Source organism: Chenopodium album, chromosome 17 (assembly GCF_948465745.1).
Source record: "Chenopodium album chromosome 17, dcCheAlbu1.1, whole genome shotgun sequence".
In the NCBI taxonomy this organism is placed as follows: Eukaryota; Viridiplantae; Streptophyta; class Magnoliopsida; order Caryophyllales; family Amaranthaceae; genus Chenopodium; species Chenopodium album.
This window is the reverse complement of record NC_137850.1, coordinates 868872-887203: the sequence shown is the minus strand read 5'-3', so window position 1 is coordinate 887203 and position 18332 is coordinate 868872. Positions and strand designations below refer to the sequence as shown.

The window sequence follows — 18332 nt, the reverse complement described above, 5'->3', positions numbered from 1 at the left end:
CAATGGGGTAAGGAGCTATGATTCAATAACCAATCACTCCTTAAAGAGCTTTATATTGATTGCATAGAGAAATACAAGTGAACACTGGAACTACAGTAACACAATAATACTCCCTAGAGTCTAGAAAATAAAAGGAAAGGACTTAGAAGGTAAAACCTAAGGAAAATACAAGGAAAAGGAAGGGGGTACATAGAAAAAGAGGCGGATTCTAACACTATGGCATTGAATGGCTTATATATAAGTCTTGATGTTTGGATTTTTCCATGTTTAAGGTCCCATTACTCGAATTAGTCTTCCTTTAAGTGATCAAAAATTAAATGTCCAAATACCTTTTACTACAAACCGTGGGTTAACAAAAGAAACTGAGTTATTCTTGCATATGCTATAGACAAGATACATGTGAATTATTAATACCAGAGTAATAATTCGTATTATTGTTGTCTCAATATTAAGAATGTGGATTATTGCCAAATATTTTTAATAAAAGTGAATAAAATACTGTAGTATGTATGTTCCACATTATGTACATAGCAGTGCTAATGAATTGTACAAATTTGAAAATAAATTTTCAATGCAACACTCAGCTTAATGCCAAAAACTCGAGCAAAAGTTATTAATCTAGATAGGATATAGACACGGAGCATCTACAGTTTGACAATTTCGGATATTTAAATTGTAATATTGGCTATCAAAATTTATCAAATCTTTATGAAATACTTTATACTTTATTTCTTGATCAAGTGTATAAATTTTTTCCCTTAAATGAATGGTTGTAGGTACCAATATATGGAAAATCAAAGGCCAAATTCATCAAATTATCGAAGATTAAGGCGAGAAAGAATGACTCCTGAACAACTTACACAAGAGGCTAATATAAGAAATGCTCAAAGGCGCATGTCATATAATTCAAGGAGGAATTCTCGACAAAATGCTACGGCAAGTTCTCTAAGAGACATTACCAATCAAATTAACTCCAATGCTAGAGACAATCTTGCAGACCCCATCTCAAGACTTACGTGTGAGTTCATTACTTAGTTTGATATAGTCTCACTTTTAAGACTTTTAAAATGTTCACATTACTTAATGACAATGTTATACACAAGCTTATTGATTAATTACTTCTTTATTTATCTATCTGTGTACGACACCAACCGAATATTATTTTAAAATTAAGATTACTATTTATTTATTATCATAAAAACATATCATCATGTACAAAAATTAATTGTTGCGTTATTTCATGCAATACAACTGATTTGCTAGCATTTTTTAATAAAAGTAATAGTAATTTTAATTAACAAAAAGCAAAAAAAAAATTGCAAAGATTTAATTTGTTAAACTATAATAAATAAATTATAGTGAATCCTCGATCTGCAATAAATTTTCACGAGCAAAGAGGAGTCCCAAATGTCCAACTTTGTCCTCCAAGACTATGTTCACATTGTCAAGCTCGACTTTTTCATAAAGAATCATCACAGATTTGTTGTATGTCCGGAAAGATAATCTTGCCAACTATACTAGTTCCTGCAGAATTGCTATCATTATACACTGATGAAACACCTATTGGAGTGGATTTTAGGCATAATCTTAGAAAACTAAATCACATACATGCCTTCACTTCCATGGGTGTTCACATAGATGAGAGTTTAGCAAATGCCCAACAAGGAATATATACCTTTCGAGCTCAAGGTTCCATATATCATAAGATAGGTGGTTTACTCCCTAATGGGTCAGATTGTCGGCCACGATTCCTTCAGTTGTACATATACGACACTAAACATGAGATTGAGAATCGATTAGCAGAGAATAGCACGTTGCGACGAGACATTATACAAAGAATCAAGGCTATTCTGGATCAATGCAATCCATTTGTCCATACTCTTCGATCTCTAGCACAGCATGAAGACATACAACAATGTGCACTTCACATTCGCGAACAACCTTCAAATCGGCCACAATATTGTTTACCATCTGCTTCCCAAGTTGCTGCAGTGATTGTCGGTGGAGAAGAAGTTGCAAACTTGAATCCGAGAGATATTTTAGTCCAGTCAAATTCTGGTGAATTAATGACTATCATGGACACGGCAGGATATTATGATCCCCTACAATATCCCTTACTTTGTTCGTATGGTTCTTATGGATAGTCGATTAATAGTGTTGACAATAATGGAAGAACAATTCCGTGCCGAGCTTTCTACGCCTATTACTTCCAAGTAATGTTACTACTCACATATATGTGTTAATAAATTGATTTTCGTAATAATTTCTAATCCATGTAGATGATTTTTATTGCTGATACGTCCCCATTCTATTTCAATCATCTTGCTTGCACAACGACTGTTCCAACAATTTGTTGTTGACAATTTTGTCAAAATTGAGGCTAATAAGCTAAGATGGATCTGAGACCATCAACATACCATAAGAGCTGAACTATACCAAGGCTTACAAGATTGTTTGGCTTCTGGAGAACTAAATCCAGGTATTTTTTTAAAAAAAAGTTACATATATAATTTAAAACATTATGGTTACTACAAATTTCTTTTTTAGTTTGCTAAAATATACTTACCCTAAATCACTAACAGTAAATGTTGGGAAAACAACCGTCTTACCTTCTTCATTTGTTGGAAGTCCAAGAGACTTGAATGAAAGATATCAAGATGCAATGGCATTAGTTCTAAATTATGGAAAGCCGGACCTTTTCATCACTACGACATGCAACCCAACATAAAAAGAAATTGTGGAAGAGTTATTACCCGGTCAAACAGCACAAGACCGACCTGATTTAATCACTAGGATATTTCATGCAAAATTTGAAGAGTTCAAGAGTGATGTTGTTGATAAAGGCGTCCTTGGGAATGTTGTGGCGTATGTCTATGTCGTTGAGTTTCAAAAAAAGAGGTTTGCCACATGTTCACATGTTACTCATTTTGGATGAAAACGACAAACCAAGATCGCCCGAAGAATATGTCAAAATCGTGAAAGCTGAAATACCAGATAGAGATGAGGAGCCACGATTGTATAGTGCTATTCTCAAACACATGATCCATAACCCATGCGGTGTTAGACACCGAAATTCATCTTGCATGGAAAATGGAGTTTGTAAGCGAAAATTCCCAAAACCATTTTCTGCAAGCACTATTCAAGGTGATAACTCCTACCCTGTTTACCGTCGTCGCGGTGATCGTGCTGATGTGCCTTTGCATGAGAATAGCTCAACCTATGTTGATGATAGTTGGGTTGTTCCCTATAATCCATGGTTACTACTAAAGTATGATTGTCATATAAATGTTGAGATTTGTAGCAGCATCAAGAGTGTCAAATATCTGTACAAATATGTGCACAAGGGTGTTGATCGTGTTTCCATGGAAGTACGAGCAGAAGCAGATAACAATGAGATTCAACAATTTGTGGATGCTAGGTGGGTTTGTGCACCCGAGGCCTTATGGAGAATTTATCAGTTTCCAATCACTCGAATGTATCCTTCTGTGGAACGATTACAACTCCATCTTCCAGATAGACACCAGGTACGATTTAATACAAATCAATCTATCGAAGATATCCTTCAAATGCCAGAAAACTCCCAAACCATGCTCACAGAATTCTTTAAGATGAATGCCATTGATCATGAGGCAAGATCTTATCTCTATAAAGACTTTCCTCGGCGTTACCGATGGATGCATCAACAAAAACATGGAGGAAGAGGAGGAATAACCTGAAAGTGATTGGAAGAATATACACGGCATCACCAATGGAAGGAGAGAGATTTTCTTGCGACACGTACTTAATCATATCAAAGGCCCTGAATCATTCCAGCATCTACGAACCGTCAATGGAGTTACCTATCCCACTTTTAGTGAAGCAGCTGAAAAATTAGGTCTTATGGAGAATGATGTGAGCATTCATGATTGTTTATAAGAAGCATCAAACTCTAAAATGCTATCTTCATTGAGAAGATTATTTGCCAAGATATTGGTTTATTGCCAACCAAGTGGTGTTCGTGCTTTATGGGATGAATTCTTCCATTTTATGGCTGAAGATTATACTTTTTCTAATCCTCCAAGCACATCATTTGTTTGTGACTCCGTTCTTTACAACGACATAGATCGCATGTTGAAGCAGTTGGGCAGCACTATTAGTGACTTCGACCTCCCTGACATAAGCATGCAACTAGATGGCAACATACAATTAGCCAGGGCTATACATGAAGAAATCTCTGCTCCCATTCCACCAGAAGATGTGCATTGTGCTGAGCATCTTAATGATGACCAACGCCATTCATTTAATGTTATAATGGAAGCTATAGATGGAGATAAAAATCAAATTTTCTTCGTAGATGGTCCAGGTGGTACACGTAAGACCTTCTTATATCGTGCCATTCTTGCAACTGTTAAGCTTAGAGGGAAATTTGGTCTTGTTTTTGCTAGCTCAGGTATTGCTGCCACGTTATTACATCGAGGTAAAACAGCTCATAAAACTTTGGGGATTCCAGTAACATTGCATGCTTCATCAACATGGAAATTTAGCAAACAAGATGTTGAAGCACAATTGGTAAAGCATGCAGCTGTTATTATATGGGATGAAGCTACTATGACTCACCGACATGCATATGAGGCTGTAGATCGTAGCTTGAGAGATCTAATGGAGGTTGACTTTCCGTTTGGTGGCAAGGTTGTAGTATTTGGTGGAGATTTTAGGCAAATTCTTCCAGTTGTGACTAAAGGAACAAAAGCTCAAACCATTGATGCATGTTTAGTTAAATCAACATGTTGGAGGCATGTTCAGCAACTTCACCTCACTCAAAATATGAGATCCAGACATGATGAAGAATTTGCAGCATTTCTTTTAGGAGTTGGTGATGGAAGGGAGCCTGTAGTTAATGAAGACGTGATTAAATTACCATCTTCATTATGCATCCCAAATGGCAACCAGAACTTGATTGATAACTTACTCCATCAGGTATTCCCAAACTTACCTGAACATGAAGGAGATATGACATATATGGTAGAGAGGGCTATAATAACTCCGACAAATGATGAGGTTGATATGCTAAATGAGAAGATACTAAATGATTTTGCCGGAGATGAAAAAATACATTATTCCTTTGACTCCGTGCCAAAAGACCATCAAAATCTTTACCAACAAGAGTTCTTAAATTCATTGTCATTTGGTGGTTTGCCACCACATCTTTTGAGGTTGAAAGTTGGATCACCCATAACGCTTTTGCGAAATATTGATACAAGTAGCGGCCTATGCAACGGGACAAGGTTAATATGTTGTCAATTAATGAATCATGTTATAGAGGCTGAAATCATGACTGGACATTGCAAAGGTACACGGGTATTCATTCCACGCATTCCTTTAAAAACAGCTGAAGATGCGAAGTTACCATTTGAAATGATTCGAAAACAATTTCCAGTGAAATTGTGCTTTGCCTTGACCATTAACAAATCTCAAGGTCAAACCATTCCTCATGTTGGTATTTATCTTCCCAAACATGTTTTTAGTCATGGCTAGTTGTATGTTGCACTATCAAGAGGGACTTCCCAACAAACGACCAAGATCTTGGTTACTAATGGCAGCATTCAAGGAAAAGATGGTGTGTTCACTAAAAACGTTGTTTATAAAGAAGTTCTTCTGCCTCATTTTACTTAGCAGTTTAGAAACACGGTAATTAATATAATGCTTCACACTATTTTTTTGTCCAAGTATTATCTTTTGCAATTGTTATATACATCTTATAACTAGATTCTAATATATATTTTTTTAACATGGTGCAGGATAGACAAATTGTGACGAGCATATTGTATGAACAAAATTATTGCGCCCGGTGTTTCTAATGACTAATGTTTGTAAAGTTAATTTCATGTAGTAATTTCTGTTTTTCCAGTCATGTATGTATTGCTACTACTAATTGTAATAATTTCAACCTTTTATTTTATAACTTTCACTACTATAATATTACATACATATTTCTTATATTGTGCACGCATGGCGTGCACTATCTTAGCTTGTACTACATAAAGAGAAAGGACCTTTTGATTGATAAATTTTGTTTTTCCTTAAATACCCTTCTACATTTTAAAAATTACATTTTTACCAAAAAAAAGTGCAATTAAAAAAAACTATCCTATTATTATTCATAACTACCCCTCTCATTTTTTGTTTAGAAAACAACTACCATCCTTTAAAAAACTACCATCCTTAAAAAAATTCTTTTGAAAAAAAAAAAACCAGAGAATTGCCCCCATGCAGGGTCGAACTACAGACCTTCAGTTTACAAGACTGACGCTCTACCACTGAGCTATAGGGGCATTTTGATTCTGACTATTGAACAAATACTAAATAAATCAATAATAATTTATATTTTAAAAAATTTTCTTGGGAGAAATTCAGCACATAAGGAAAGGGAGGGAGAGTGAAGAATCAGGAGAGAGAGAAACAATGGCGAACAAGGGCGGAGGAGGAGGATCGGTGGTTCGTGCGGCGGAGATGGAGAAGATGAGCATTGAACAACTAAAAATGGTGAAAGAACAATCAGATCTTGAACTCAATCTTCTTCAAGACAGTTTAACTAACATTCGCACTGCTACTTCTCGTCTTGAACTTGCTTCTACTGCACTTCACGACCTCTCTTCCCGCCCTCAAGGTTACCCATCTCTGATTTTCATTCAAACGTAAAAAAGATTTGATTTTTGATGAGAATTGATTTTGATTATTGTTGTTGAGCAGGGAAGAAGATGTTGGTGCCTTTAACGGCGTCGCTTTATGTTCCTGGTACTCTTGATGATGCTGATAAGGTTCTTGTTGATGTTGGGACTGGTTACTTTGTTGAGGTTTGTTTCATTTTTCTCTCTAATTTGATTGATTGTTGGTATTGTTGTTGGGGTTTTAATTGCTTGAGTTAGGGTTTTTGATTGATGTTTGATGGTTATGCAAAATTGGGTTTAAATTTATAACAGCATTTTTAGTTGATGAACTTAAATTATTTGCTATGATTTGATGTGCTGGTTTAGTGAGCATTGGCTGTAATGAGTAGTTTAGTTAGTGATGATCTTTTACTTACTCTTCTGGTAGGAGTTATGTCTGTACTTGCTCTTAGTTTCTGTTTGATTAATCCCATGCCTTTCCATTATTGGGTAATTCGGAGTTTTAATTGTTTTGATGTAATTACATTTTTGAGGGGGCGGGGTGGGGAGTGTAGGAATTCGGGGCATGTTGTTTCTTTTTATTTGTGTACTTCGTGGAAAAGAGGGTGTGATATTTGTCCATTTGTGTATTCTTGTTGAGCATTTGATGTGTGTTGCATATCCTGCTAAAGATACAACTTGGTTTGATTTTCTTATGGTTTGCATATGAATCAGAAAACAATGATTGAAGGCAAGGACTATTGTCAGCGCAAAATCAGCCTGCTTAAGTCTAATCACGAACAACTTGTTGAGGTATTCCTAATCATCATTGTTTGACTTCGTTTTTGGTTGAAATCCCAAATTATTTGTGTTTGGCAGATGAAATCATGACAGCAATGCTATAAATTGATGTTGTGAAATGTATAGCATGACATTTTGTTCTATTCTTTTATTTCTTTCACATAATGTGTTTGTGGGTATTTGAGTTAGAACACTTAGAAGTCATGAAATACCTTATGCTTTTGGTATGGTATGTCTGACTGGTGTTTATAAATGATGTGTTGACTATCTATCTGGGTTTTGTACTTTCATGTTTTTTATTGATATTCGTGATAACATTCCTGAGGTTTTACTTACAATGACCTACAGACACATTCAAGCTGCTTGAATAAAGACATCACTTTTTTTTTTTTTTTTTTTTTTTTTCTAATTTGACTACCTGAGTATGGGAAATTCTTGGCTTATAAATGTGTTACCTTATTCTTTCTGCTGATCTTGTAAAAAACTAAAATAATATGTGAGGGGGTCCAAGATTTGTTCATCTGTCTAGCAATATGTTGCTTTCACTAGAAGTTTTGTTTAAGGGATTAGCTACTCAATAGCAAAATTCCGATTGATCTCTTTGAGCCTTTTGCTTTTCAATGCATATACTAAGTACTTTGTGTATTTCAGCAGATTTCCTAGCAATTTAAGGTTTTAAAATGCAGACACTGTTTAGGCTACTCTTTTACTTGGTGTTAGTGACCACAAAACAGAAGAATCTTAATGGGTTATGGCATGTCTATTATGCTAAAGAGAGGTTATCAGGTGTTTAAGAGCTAGTGCTTTTGGTTGCCATTTGATGCTTTTCTTGGATGGAAGGAATATTGACGTATATTATGAAACAGAAGGTAGATGGCTAATAAGTGCACCCATAATGGTAGTGTAGAAAGAAAGTTGAACTTTCTTAGACAACTTTTACCTATGCTCTTTAGTCCTGACTTTGTCCTTGAGCTTAAGTCCCTGGGATAACAATGTAAAGGATCTTGCTTAGATATTAGTTTATCTATCTAGAAATATGCTGCTTTTACTAGAAGTTTTGTTTAAGGGATTAGCTAGTCAATAGCAAAACTCCAATTGATCTTTTTGAGCTTTTCAATGCATAAATGAAGTGCTTCTTATATTTCAGCAGTTTTCTCTAGCAACTTAAGGTTCTAAAATGCAGACACTTTTTTGGCTATTCTTTTACTTCGTGTTAGTGACCACAAAACAGGAGAATCTTTATGGGTTATGGCATGCCTATTATACTGAAGAGAGGTTATTAGATGTTTAAGAGCTTGTGCTTTTGGTTGCAATTTGATGCTTTTCTTGGATGGAAGGAATATTGATGAATATTATGGAGCAGAAGGTAGATGGCTAATAAGTGCACCCATAATGGTAGTGTAGAAAGAAATTTGAACTTTCTTAGACATCTTTTACCTATTCTCTTTCGCCCGGTTTTTGGTACAAACATACCATGAGCTTAAGCCCCTGGGGATAACAATGTAAAGGCTCTTGCTTAGATTTTAGTATACAATGACAAAAGTTTCTGAAGGTTGATACCTTGGAATTTTCATCAGACTAGGGCATTGTCAAATCTCAAATGCTTGTGGGAATTTGGTCAATCTCAGTGTTTTGCTAATCTTCTTTTATATTTAAGTCAAACAAAATAGTGTATGATGGTTTGATGACTGTAGGAACTCTGAGGCCTCAGCTAAGGGTTAATGATCTGTGAGGTCAATTACCACCATAGGTTTTTCTAACTAATTAAATCAAGATGTTAGTATCAATTGGTGTGGTGTTTTCACCTTCTTTGTTGTGTCCAAAATCCTTAGCTGGAACATTCTACAGTCCCTTGGCCATGGTGCTTTGCCACAGATATTACCTCTCCATAGTGAGGAACTTCAAGCAACTATAGATTATGCTTAAACTGTGCAGTGGGAAAATTTTCTCAGATCAGGAGGGTAGTTGTTTGAGCTATTTTAAAGCACTTGTTGTCGACCTATATATCTTAAATATTGGGTTTGAAATTTTTCTTAAAGATAAGGATTTATTTTTGGCCATTTGGGTAGATGATGTGTATTCCCTTGATCCCTCCTCAATTCGCTGATTAAAGAGTTAATTGGGCTGTCCTTCAACTTAATGTGGTCAAATTGAAATATATATATACCTAACAACAAGATAACAGCAAATGGAGGAAGAGGATCTTTGTGGATGACCACTGACACTATTTTAATGGTTGTTGTACCCTTTATTAGGGGTTTTGTAAAATATACTGCTTTCAGGCCTTTTTGATGAAATGAACTTCATTGTGGTGGTAGTATGGTGGAAAATGATTCTTTGTACAATCGTACTTCCCCCATTTCACTAAAATTGCCACACTTAGAACGTTTCAAAATGATTGTTAACTCTTTCTCTCTTTTCTCCTCTCTGTCTTTCAGGATATAGATTATAGAAGTACCTTTAACTTTAAACTTTTTGCACTCTCTTGCATAAAATGACATGGCAACCCCAAGTGTTGAATTATAGTGAAGCGGTACAATTAAGAAAAAAAATTATTAACAGCTGCAGATGCTGGTCAAGCATTACAGTTTGAATTGGTGCTGGTGTGCTCCTGTAAGAGTAATGTTAAATAAGCAGGATCTTGACAATTATGTTGCCTCCCTTCTTTGGTCTCTGTTTTGGCTGTTCGTGACTTCCTATATGTCTTGATTATCCTCAATGTAACAAATTGACTTGATTTGTGTCATTCTATGTCAAAGATGGCTGTCTTCATCTTCGTTGTACTGCCTGCTGGCTACACCCTCATAAGTTTAACCGTGTCATGCTTTTAAATTTAAAGGAAACTTGGGGAGTGGGGGTGGGGTGGGTGGGGGGGTATTGTAGTAAGTCAGTGTAGCTAATCAAATTTATGTTGTATGGCAAAATTCAGGTTGCATCAAAGAAGAAAATTATAGCCGATGAAGCTGGAGCTGTACTACAGGCCAAGTTAAAGCAGATGGCACCAAGTTCATGAGAATCTACTTGTAACTCAGTTTTGTAATTCAGCATTATGGATTCTTAGAAATTGTAACGGTATTTGAATTGTCTTTACCAATTACCATCATATTTATAGGCTTGATAAAAAGCATTTATTTTTAGAAGATAATGTGCCTCTATTTAAAAAAATCTAAAAAAAAAAATATAAAATTAATAACGATAAATTTGAATTGACTAGCCCAACCACATTGCCCCTCACGCCCAACTCGACCCTTTTGCCCCCTCCCCCCTCGACATCGCCCTTATCCCTTGTGGTGCTTGTCCCTTTTCCTTGTGAACCACCAACTCTTACTAGGAGTTTTAGAATTGGGTTGTTTCGATTGAGAGGGATTGGAAGGAGCTAATTGGAAGGTGGTGAATTCTAAGGAAGATATAGAGAAAATTTGAGGAATTTGGTTGATTAGGAGATGGAATTTTAGGGTTTTGAGAGTTAAACACCCATTGATTTGGAAATGAATTTGTTGGATAGATTGTACCCTTAATGTTGTGATTTATGTCTCTTGGGTTTTGAGTGTGATTAGGTCTAGCTTATGGTTGAAGTGTTGAACCGCTCTTTATATGACATGTATAGATCTCAAAAGAGTGCCCCAGTCACATTCCTAGTTCACGATCATTGTTTCATGTTGTATTGTGGAAGTAATTAGATTCTAATTTACACAATTTCAGCGTGCGCTATAGCTATACAAGTCTTTCACACTCATACACTATAGTGTCATGACATGCCAATGTGAGACGAAAATATTATTACAAATCAAGCTCCATCCAGGTTAGGGAAAAAATTCATACAAACGCGTTCAGTACAATTATTAGTGTCCCACCTATCAATTAGATGAGCCATGATATAACCGACTCTTTATTAGACGAGCCATTAATTTATGACATGTCTTTCTCCAGTTCGTTTTGCGTTTTTTTTCCCGTGTTGTACTTGCAATATTGTAAATTTGTAAGGAAAAAAAAAAAAAACCGACTCATGAATCAAAACAAGAAAATCCTCCCTCCCTTTTTCTCTTCATTCTTCCCCAAAATTTGATGCAAAATCCCAAACAAACCTCCTCTTCTTAATCTCTCTCCTTTAACCACCATGGAACCACCTCCTCACCACTGCACCACCACCACCACCTCCACAACCACCGCACAACTCACCCCAAGCTCCCTCCCAACCCCACAATGCTTCAAATGCGGCGCACCCACCAACCTCCCACCACCACCCGACTCATCCTCTCCACCTGCCTACATCCCAATCCGCCTCCCCGCCGTCAACCTCCCCCCCAACACCGCCGCCAAAACCCAACAATCCATCATCCTCACTCCCGTCCCTCAACCCCACCCTGTCCCCCCTCTCTCTCCTCCTTTCCACTTCACCACCCCCATCAAACGCATCACTTCTCCTTCTGACGCTTCCCATTTCGTCGACTCCTTTTCCGGCAAATCCTTCCTCTCTTTCGTTGCTTTTCTCTCTCACTCCATTCGTGGTCACAAGATCTCCGATCCTTGCCCTGTTTCCGACACCCTTTCCAAAATTATCTCCGTTTTCGACGCTTTGAGCTCCTGGGTTGATGAGATTCCTCCTGCTCTGCAATCTGCCAGATATGGGAATCCTGCTTTTAGGGTTTGGCATCAACGAATGACTGAGTATTCCCAGAAGTTTATGCTTGATATTTTGCAACAATCTGATCAACCTGAGATTAGGGATTCTGTTATTGAGCTTGTTCCTTATTGGCTTGATAGCTTTGGTAATGCGTCGAGGATTGATTATGGGACTGGGCATGAAACGAATTTTGCTGCTTGGTTGTTTTGCTTGGCTAGATTAGGGTTGATTCATGAGGAGGATTATCAGGCTGTTTTCTAGGGTTTTTGTTAAGTATTTGGATTTGATGAGGAAATTGCAGCTTGTTTATTGTCTTGAACCTGCTGGTTCTCATGGTGTTTGGGGTCTTGATGATTATCATTTCTTGCCATTTGTGTTTGGGTCTGCTCAGTTGATTGATCATAAGTACATGAAGCCGAAATCGATACATAATGATGATATTCTTGAGAATTTCTCTAAGGAATATTTGTACCTTTCTTGTATTGCTTTTATTAAGAAGGTTAAGAAGGGGCCTTTTGCTGAACACTCTCCTATGTTGGATGATATTAGTGGGGTGCCTAATTGGAATAAGGTTAATAGTGGTATGCTTAAGATGTACCGTGCTGAGGTTCTCGAGAAGGTGCCTATTGTTCAGCATTTCCTCTTCGGTTCCATCATTCCGTGGTATGATCACCTTTCCTTTCTCCCCTAGTCCTTTCTTTGAGAATGTTGCATTTCCGAATTTTGATCACATATATAGGTTTAGCTACTGAAGCTCTATTGTGATTGTTGATGTGTATGTGCCAATGACACTATGTATTTACAATTTGTGATTTTGTGGTATTACTTATTTATCACGTGTTTAGCTTTAGTGATTGAGAGAATTTGGTTTATCTAAGTTTGTGCCTTGTTTAATTGTATGGTTTCTGTAATATTTGTGGATATAATAAATAAGAGTCCCTATCAATGGTTGGTAGGATTATTTTATGCGACACGTTTGGGTGAGCTTCTGAGTCGTATCAATAGACAATAATGTCCTATGGAATTTGGGCTTTGAGTATGGCACATTAAATGCAGGTTGGGCTTTCAAGTTGGATATATAGACAATTAGGGTCATATCAATTATGGGTATGAGATGACTTGCATCAACTTGCTATCATTATAAATTGGAATTTGGCCATTTACTTGAGTGATGCTTTAGAAACTGAAGATTTGGTCGGATTGACTCATTGATGCAATTTTGGGATTTCCAAAAGCTTCCAAAAGCCACTCTGTTATTCTTTACTCTTCAAAGTCAAATTTATGATGATCCGTTGAAAATTTGAAGCTATGTCGACATTGGTTAGAATGGAAGGAAGTGCTGTGTAAATTTTACTTTCCCTTGATCTGCTGGGATGGAAATTAGGTTGGTGGTTAATTGGCAAATTTTCATCTAGAGCAAGGATGATGATGATGACTTAATAAATGGAAAATGATTCTTTGGATGGAAATTACATTTATTTATATTTGAAACCAATCATCTTCAGAAAGTGTTGGTAAATATTTAGAACTTGGAAATGTGCTTTGGAGAGCAATGGTCTTTGCTTGTCATTTGTTTTTGGAAGGATGGGTAGAAATAGTTTGGGTGTCAAGTGGGAGCCTTGGTAAAGGTATAGGACTTTAGAGTATGTATTATGTAATAAGTCTGTTAATCCGGGTTAGATGCTTGTGAGAAATGATGAATTCTAGCCCTTAACAGTAGATCTCAATACTTGAGAAATTTTTTGGAGAATTTGTTAATGCTGTCAAATTGTATAGTTGGTTGGAATTATGACATTTGTCCCATTATGCATTAAGATATAGGATCATCACTATTGTCAAAATAACGCGAAACCTAATTTTGATGATATTGTTTTCTTTTGCCTTCAGATATCTTTAAAGTTGGATATAGATTGATTGATGTGTGATGGGAATATTGACTATTTCCTAATGTCACATTGCCTGTAACTTGTTATGTGCTTTTTAGCTGGAGCCTGTAATTGGTTATGGTGTCAAATAGAACTGCACTCTGCAGTCCATTTCAAGCTGTTCCGACTTGCTCAAGCAAAGTTCACCTTTCTCGTGTGCTTGACAGTTATCATGAATGTTTGGCCCAGATTTTTCTGGTGAAGACAAGAGTTCCTTTTAGCTGAGTTCTAACTTCATCTTCCATATATTACAGCCTGGAGTGTGGGTAGACTTGTGACTCTTATCATTATCAAAAGTATTCTTAGGAGGAACTTGGGTCAGGGGAGTCTATCCACAATGAAATCCTTGCCCTGAAAGAAATTCTAGAGATGTTCATAATGTACATATGATTTTTTGTATCATGTGTGGGCTTTGGTGTTTCACTTTCAGGGAACCGTTTAAATTTCTTAGTGAGCTACTGAGCTATGACAGGAGCATCTTACTTATCTTCATATAAATCTTTTTACTAGCTTCCAATTTCACATATCCATTTTACTTTTGAGCCTTCTATGTAGAAATGTTATACTAGTACGAGTGGCATTTTTTATTAAAACTGCTGATAAGGTCTGATATTCCACATTCTCTTAAAACTGCTGATAAGGTTCTTATATAATGCATTCTTTGTAAGGTAATACTTCTGCTTGGAACAAATAGAGTACTTGAGGAATATTGTGAACATTATTCAAGTTGATTAGCTTATGTTCTACTAAAGTCTTCTGGTCAACTTATGTGATGAACATACTGGAGACATGTTGATTGACACTTCATTGGAGTTGCTCTTACCACATTGCTATCTCGATACTGCCACATGCTATTTTGTGCTTTGGCTTAGTTTTAAAAAGATGTTAAAGCTCATCTTTCGCTGGTCTATTAGTCTATATAATCATGTCTCTAAGTTAACCAGCATGGGAATTTTTTTAACTTTAAAATGCTACTCTGTATAGTAGATGGTCATATTACAATATCCAAGCTCTGAAATTTTGTTTTTCTTGTTTGTTCAGGGAATAAGATGTTGCATCTTTTTTATATAGACCTTCACCAAGAAGACAGATGGCCTGCCACACATGTGTGAATGTTAACTCGAAAATGACTAGCTGATTGGAATGGAGAACAATGCTTTGAAAGTATATACTCTTTGTTGTTTGAGACAGAGTATATCCAAATTGGCTGTTATTCTAACATTTTGTAGTTTGTACATGCATGATGATGCCTGTGTGAGCTAGGTCAGAAAGTAAAATAACGACTACATGTTGGGTAATAGCGATAGTGTTTGTCATTGGATCTTTGGAGTATTGGCACTTCTTAATTTAGTTCCCTGAGCTATATGGATAATGTTTTCACTCGTATTTTTAAAGAAGTCTCGTCTTGCACCTCTAGCACGTGCATTAGATGACTCTGGGGCCTGCTCTGGCCCATGGTGGCTGTACTCAAGGTTCGCTACAATTGATTGTCCGCTCATGTTTGTAGGTGACAGCTCCTTTGTTTCAATCTATAATACGGAGTACAGAGTATGTTTGCTGTACTACCTTCGTCTAGTCTAGTTCTGACATTACTTATTTACGTAGTAATTACATCATCAACATGACAATCAATAATATACAGTGGAGTTCTCTTGATGCTTAGCTTGTGTTGGTTTTCAAGATTTGTGAAGTCAGAAACTTGATTTCCTGAGAAAGAACCAGCAGTAATTAATTATCTTCAAGATATATGATTACATGAGGCCTGAAACTTGATTGTTACAAATATTGAGTAGAAATATAGACATTGTTTGGCGACGATAACTAATAAATACTGTGCATGTTTAAATTTTCATTTTGTTAATGTATTTAAGAACATACACAACACAAGGCACGTCACAGCCTTTAAGGCATATATGCTGCGGCCTCAAAGCATGTTTGCTAGAATTGATGGCTATGCCAAAGGCTGAACACAAACGCCTCACGACATCTTTAACGAGTGTCAATGTTATCATTTAGGCTATGATCAAACCAAAGATCTATTGATGAACCATGCATTCAACTCATGAACTAAACTTAACATGAAGTACCCAAAGAAAGCATTATCGTGGTACAAAGCACAATCATTCATTATAATATACATTGCTTAACATAGAGAGAACAATTCTAAAGCATTAAGCATGAACTAAACCCAACAATACTATTGCATTTGCATATGGATTGAGCAAAGTCATAAGTTTTTGTCTACTGATATCAAGTCAAAGGCACATCATATTATTCAAATCAAACGGACTTCTATCACTTCCTAGTTCCTACTACAAATTAGCAAAGTTCAACTAGAACACTTCTAAAATAAATTTCGCACACTTTAGTGTACGTGGTTAAACAACTACTAATATGTTAAACCATTACATTTATGTCTTATTTTCCCAACTTATTATGACGATAGTATAAATAATACTCCGTATATTTTCTTTTCCAACAATTCAACAATGATTGAATTATAAAAGTTGTAAAAGCTTGCTAAATATATACCACTAAAGATGTCGGAAAGTATGATAATATAAGATCGATGAAAAAAAAAAAGGTTAGATAGAAACTTTGCAGTTTCAGTAAGCATGAAGATATGGTTACTTGGTTAGGGCAAAATAATTAGACCCCACATCACATGTCCTTAAACTCTAAAAGGGTTCTACAATCAACATTTTTGATCGGGTCACCTTAGTGGATTTGGCCATAATCCCTACTTTTTAAAGATACAACTCATAATATTATAATCACAAGAAATTTTTATAGATATTTTTTTGCCAAATATTAATTAATTTTGTTTAGATCGTACCGTTTGTTTAAATATTGAGTAAACTGACAACAAAGCATGTTTGTCCTGCATATTTGCCGGGTGTAATTATTTCATATTTTTATGGTCGGTCTTTGACTAACTTCCTTAACCGAGCTTAATTTATTTTGGTATAATGAGTTCTAAACAACAATGACATAGGCAAAATGGAGTATTATTTACGAATTTGATGTTGGTGTAGTGGTGATTGGGACTACCCTTGATAGAAAGGACATGTGTTTGATCCTCACAACAACAATTGGGAGAGGACTGGAACCTAACGACCCACAACTAATCCCCGAATCTAGATTAGCTCAAAGGGTGAATCAGGAGGAACACTAAAAAAAATAAAAAGAAATAGGCAATACTATTTTATATGGTGATCTATCTTATCAACTTAGTTAGTTAACAGCTTAACATGGTATTTTTACATGTAATGAAAGAACACAAGTAACATTGTAGTATTAGAATTGTGATGATATGACATGATATTTTTTTATATACATAATTAATCTCACTTCATATTAATGCATTTTCACCCTTACATATATTCATAATAGACTTTTTTCACTATTGTTTACTATATTTGACTTGAATTTTCTTTACCAAATACTCATAGCCAAAGTTATTTTGTACTCCGTAATAAATATATCCATTCACTAGTTTAGCGTGGTGTACTTATTTTGTAACAGATTATTGAGAACACGGACAAATGCCGAACTGACTTAAAGTCTTTAAATACTAGGAGTATTATTGATTTTGTTAACAATTATAAATAGTTAGATGCTCCTAACAAATAAATAATAATACTCCTATTGAAACTCATTTGTCAATGAGAAAAATAGGAGCAAAAAAGTGAGATGATAAGCTATCACAATCATGGAAAATGTATGTTAGGCATTAAATGGGTTGGGTTGTCTATTATATTAAATGGAATTTGTCAAAAAACAACGTAGTTCAATTTCAATATTCATGAACCAGTCATAATAGGTGGAGTGGTGGACTTTTCAGACACCATTCAACCCTTAAATGTCTTCTAGTTTTGACCATGATTTACCAATTTAAGCCACCCACATTTTTATTTATTTCATGGCATTTTAAAAAATAAATTCTTCTTATTAATTATTTTTGAGACCAAATTTTGTCTACATGCATTAAAAAAAAATAAAGATTTGTAAACTAGCTAGGAATACCCCGTGGAGTGTGGTGTTGTGCATGCTTAGAGCTTCGTTTGAGTGATGCTCATTGCTCAATATTAGGGTTTAAAAGGCAGTAACAATATTGCCACAAAAAAAAAAAAAAAAAAAAAAAAAAAAAAAAAAAAAAAAAACTAACTTTGTCCAAAATTTTATAAACCACAAATACATATATATATATATATATATATATATATATATATATATATATATATATATATATATATATATATATATATATATATATATATATATATGTATATGTATATATATAAACCACAAATTTTACAAACCCTCCTCTATATAAGAACTCAATCTTATATAAGA

General features: G+C 35.4%; 2 protein-coding genes, 1 non-coding gene and 1 pseudogene across 4 annotated transcripts; 3 read left to right on the top strand and 1 right to left on the bottom strand.

Annotated features, from left to right (window-relative positions):
• Positions 1-3933: 3933 nt before the first annotated feature.
• LOC145590197 (uncharacterized) lies at positions 3934-5514 on the top strand. Its single transcript, XM_081646947.1, has one exon. It carries the CDS (start codon positions 3934-3936, stop codon positions 5512-5514), a length of 1581 nt encoding a protein of 526 aa, XP_081503073.1.
• A 725-nt stretch (positions 5515-6239) lies between these two features.
• On the bottom strand, positions 6240-6311 carry TRNAT-UGU (transfer RNA threonine (anticodon UGU)). Its single transcript has one exon. It is a non-coding gene; the product is annotated as a tRNA-Thr (tRNA).
• An 89-nt stretch (positions 6312-6400) lies between these two features.
• On the top strand, positions 6401-10571 carry LOC145587307 (prefoldin subunit 5-like). The gene is made up of 4 exons (XM_081644038.1): positions 6401-6646; positions 6730-6833; positions 7362-7439; positions 10357-10571. Exons 1-4 carry the CDS (start codon positions 6442-6444, stop codon positions 10438-10440), a joined length of 471 nt encoding a protein of 156 aa, XP_081500164.1. The 5' UTR covers positions 6401-6441; the 3' UTR covers positions 10441-10571.
• A 930-nt stretch (positions 10572-11501) lies between these two features.
• Positions 11502-15638, top strand: LOC145587306 (uncharacterized; annotated as a pseudogene). Its single transcript, XR_014101245.1, has 2 exons — positions 11502-12714; positions 15018-15638. The product of XR_014101245.1 is annotated as an uncharacterized LOC145587306 (transcript).
• Positions 15639-18332: the final 2694 nt, after the last annotated feature.

Bases quoted from the DNA above. Each gene is read 5' to 3' on its own strand.
- LOC145590197 (XM_081646947.1), top strand. From the start codon at position 3,934: ATGCTATCTTCATTGAGAAGATTATTTGCCAAGATATTGGTTTATTGC.
- LOC145587307 (XM_081644038.1), top strand. From the start codon at position 6,442: ATGGCGAACAAGGGCGGAGGAGGAGGATCGGTGGTTCGTGCGGCGGAG. The intron at 6,834-7,361 runs GTTTGTTTCATT...CATATGAATCAG, and splicing joins GGACTGGTTACTTTGTTGAG to AAAACAATGATTGAAGGCAA. The intron at 7,440-10,356 runs GTATTCCTAATC...GGCAAAATTCAG, and splicing joins ATCACGAACAACTTGTTGAG to GTTGCATCAAAGAAGAAAAT.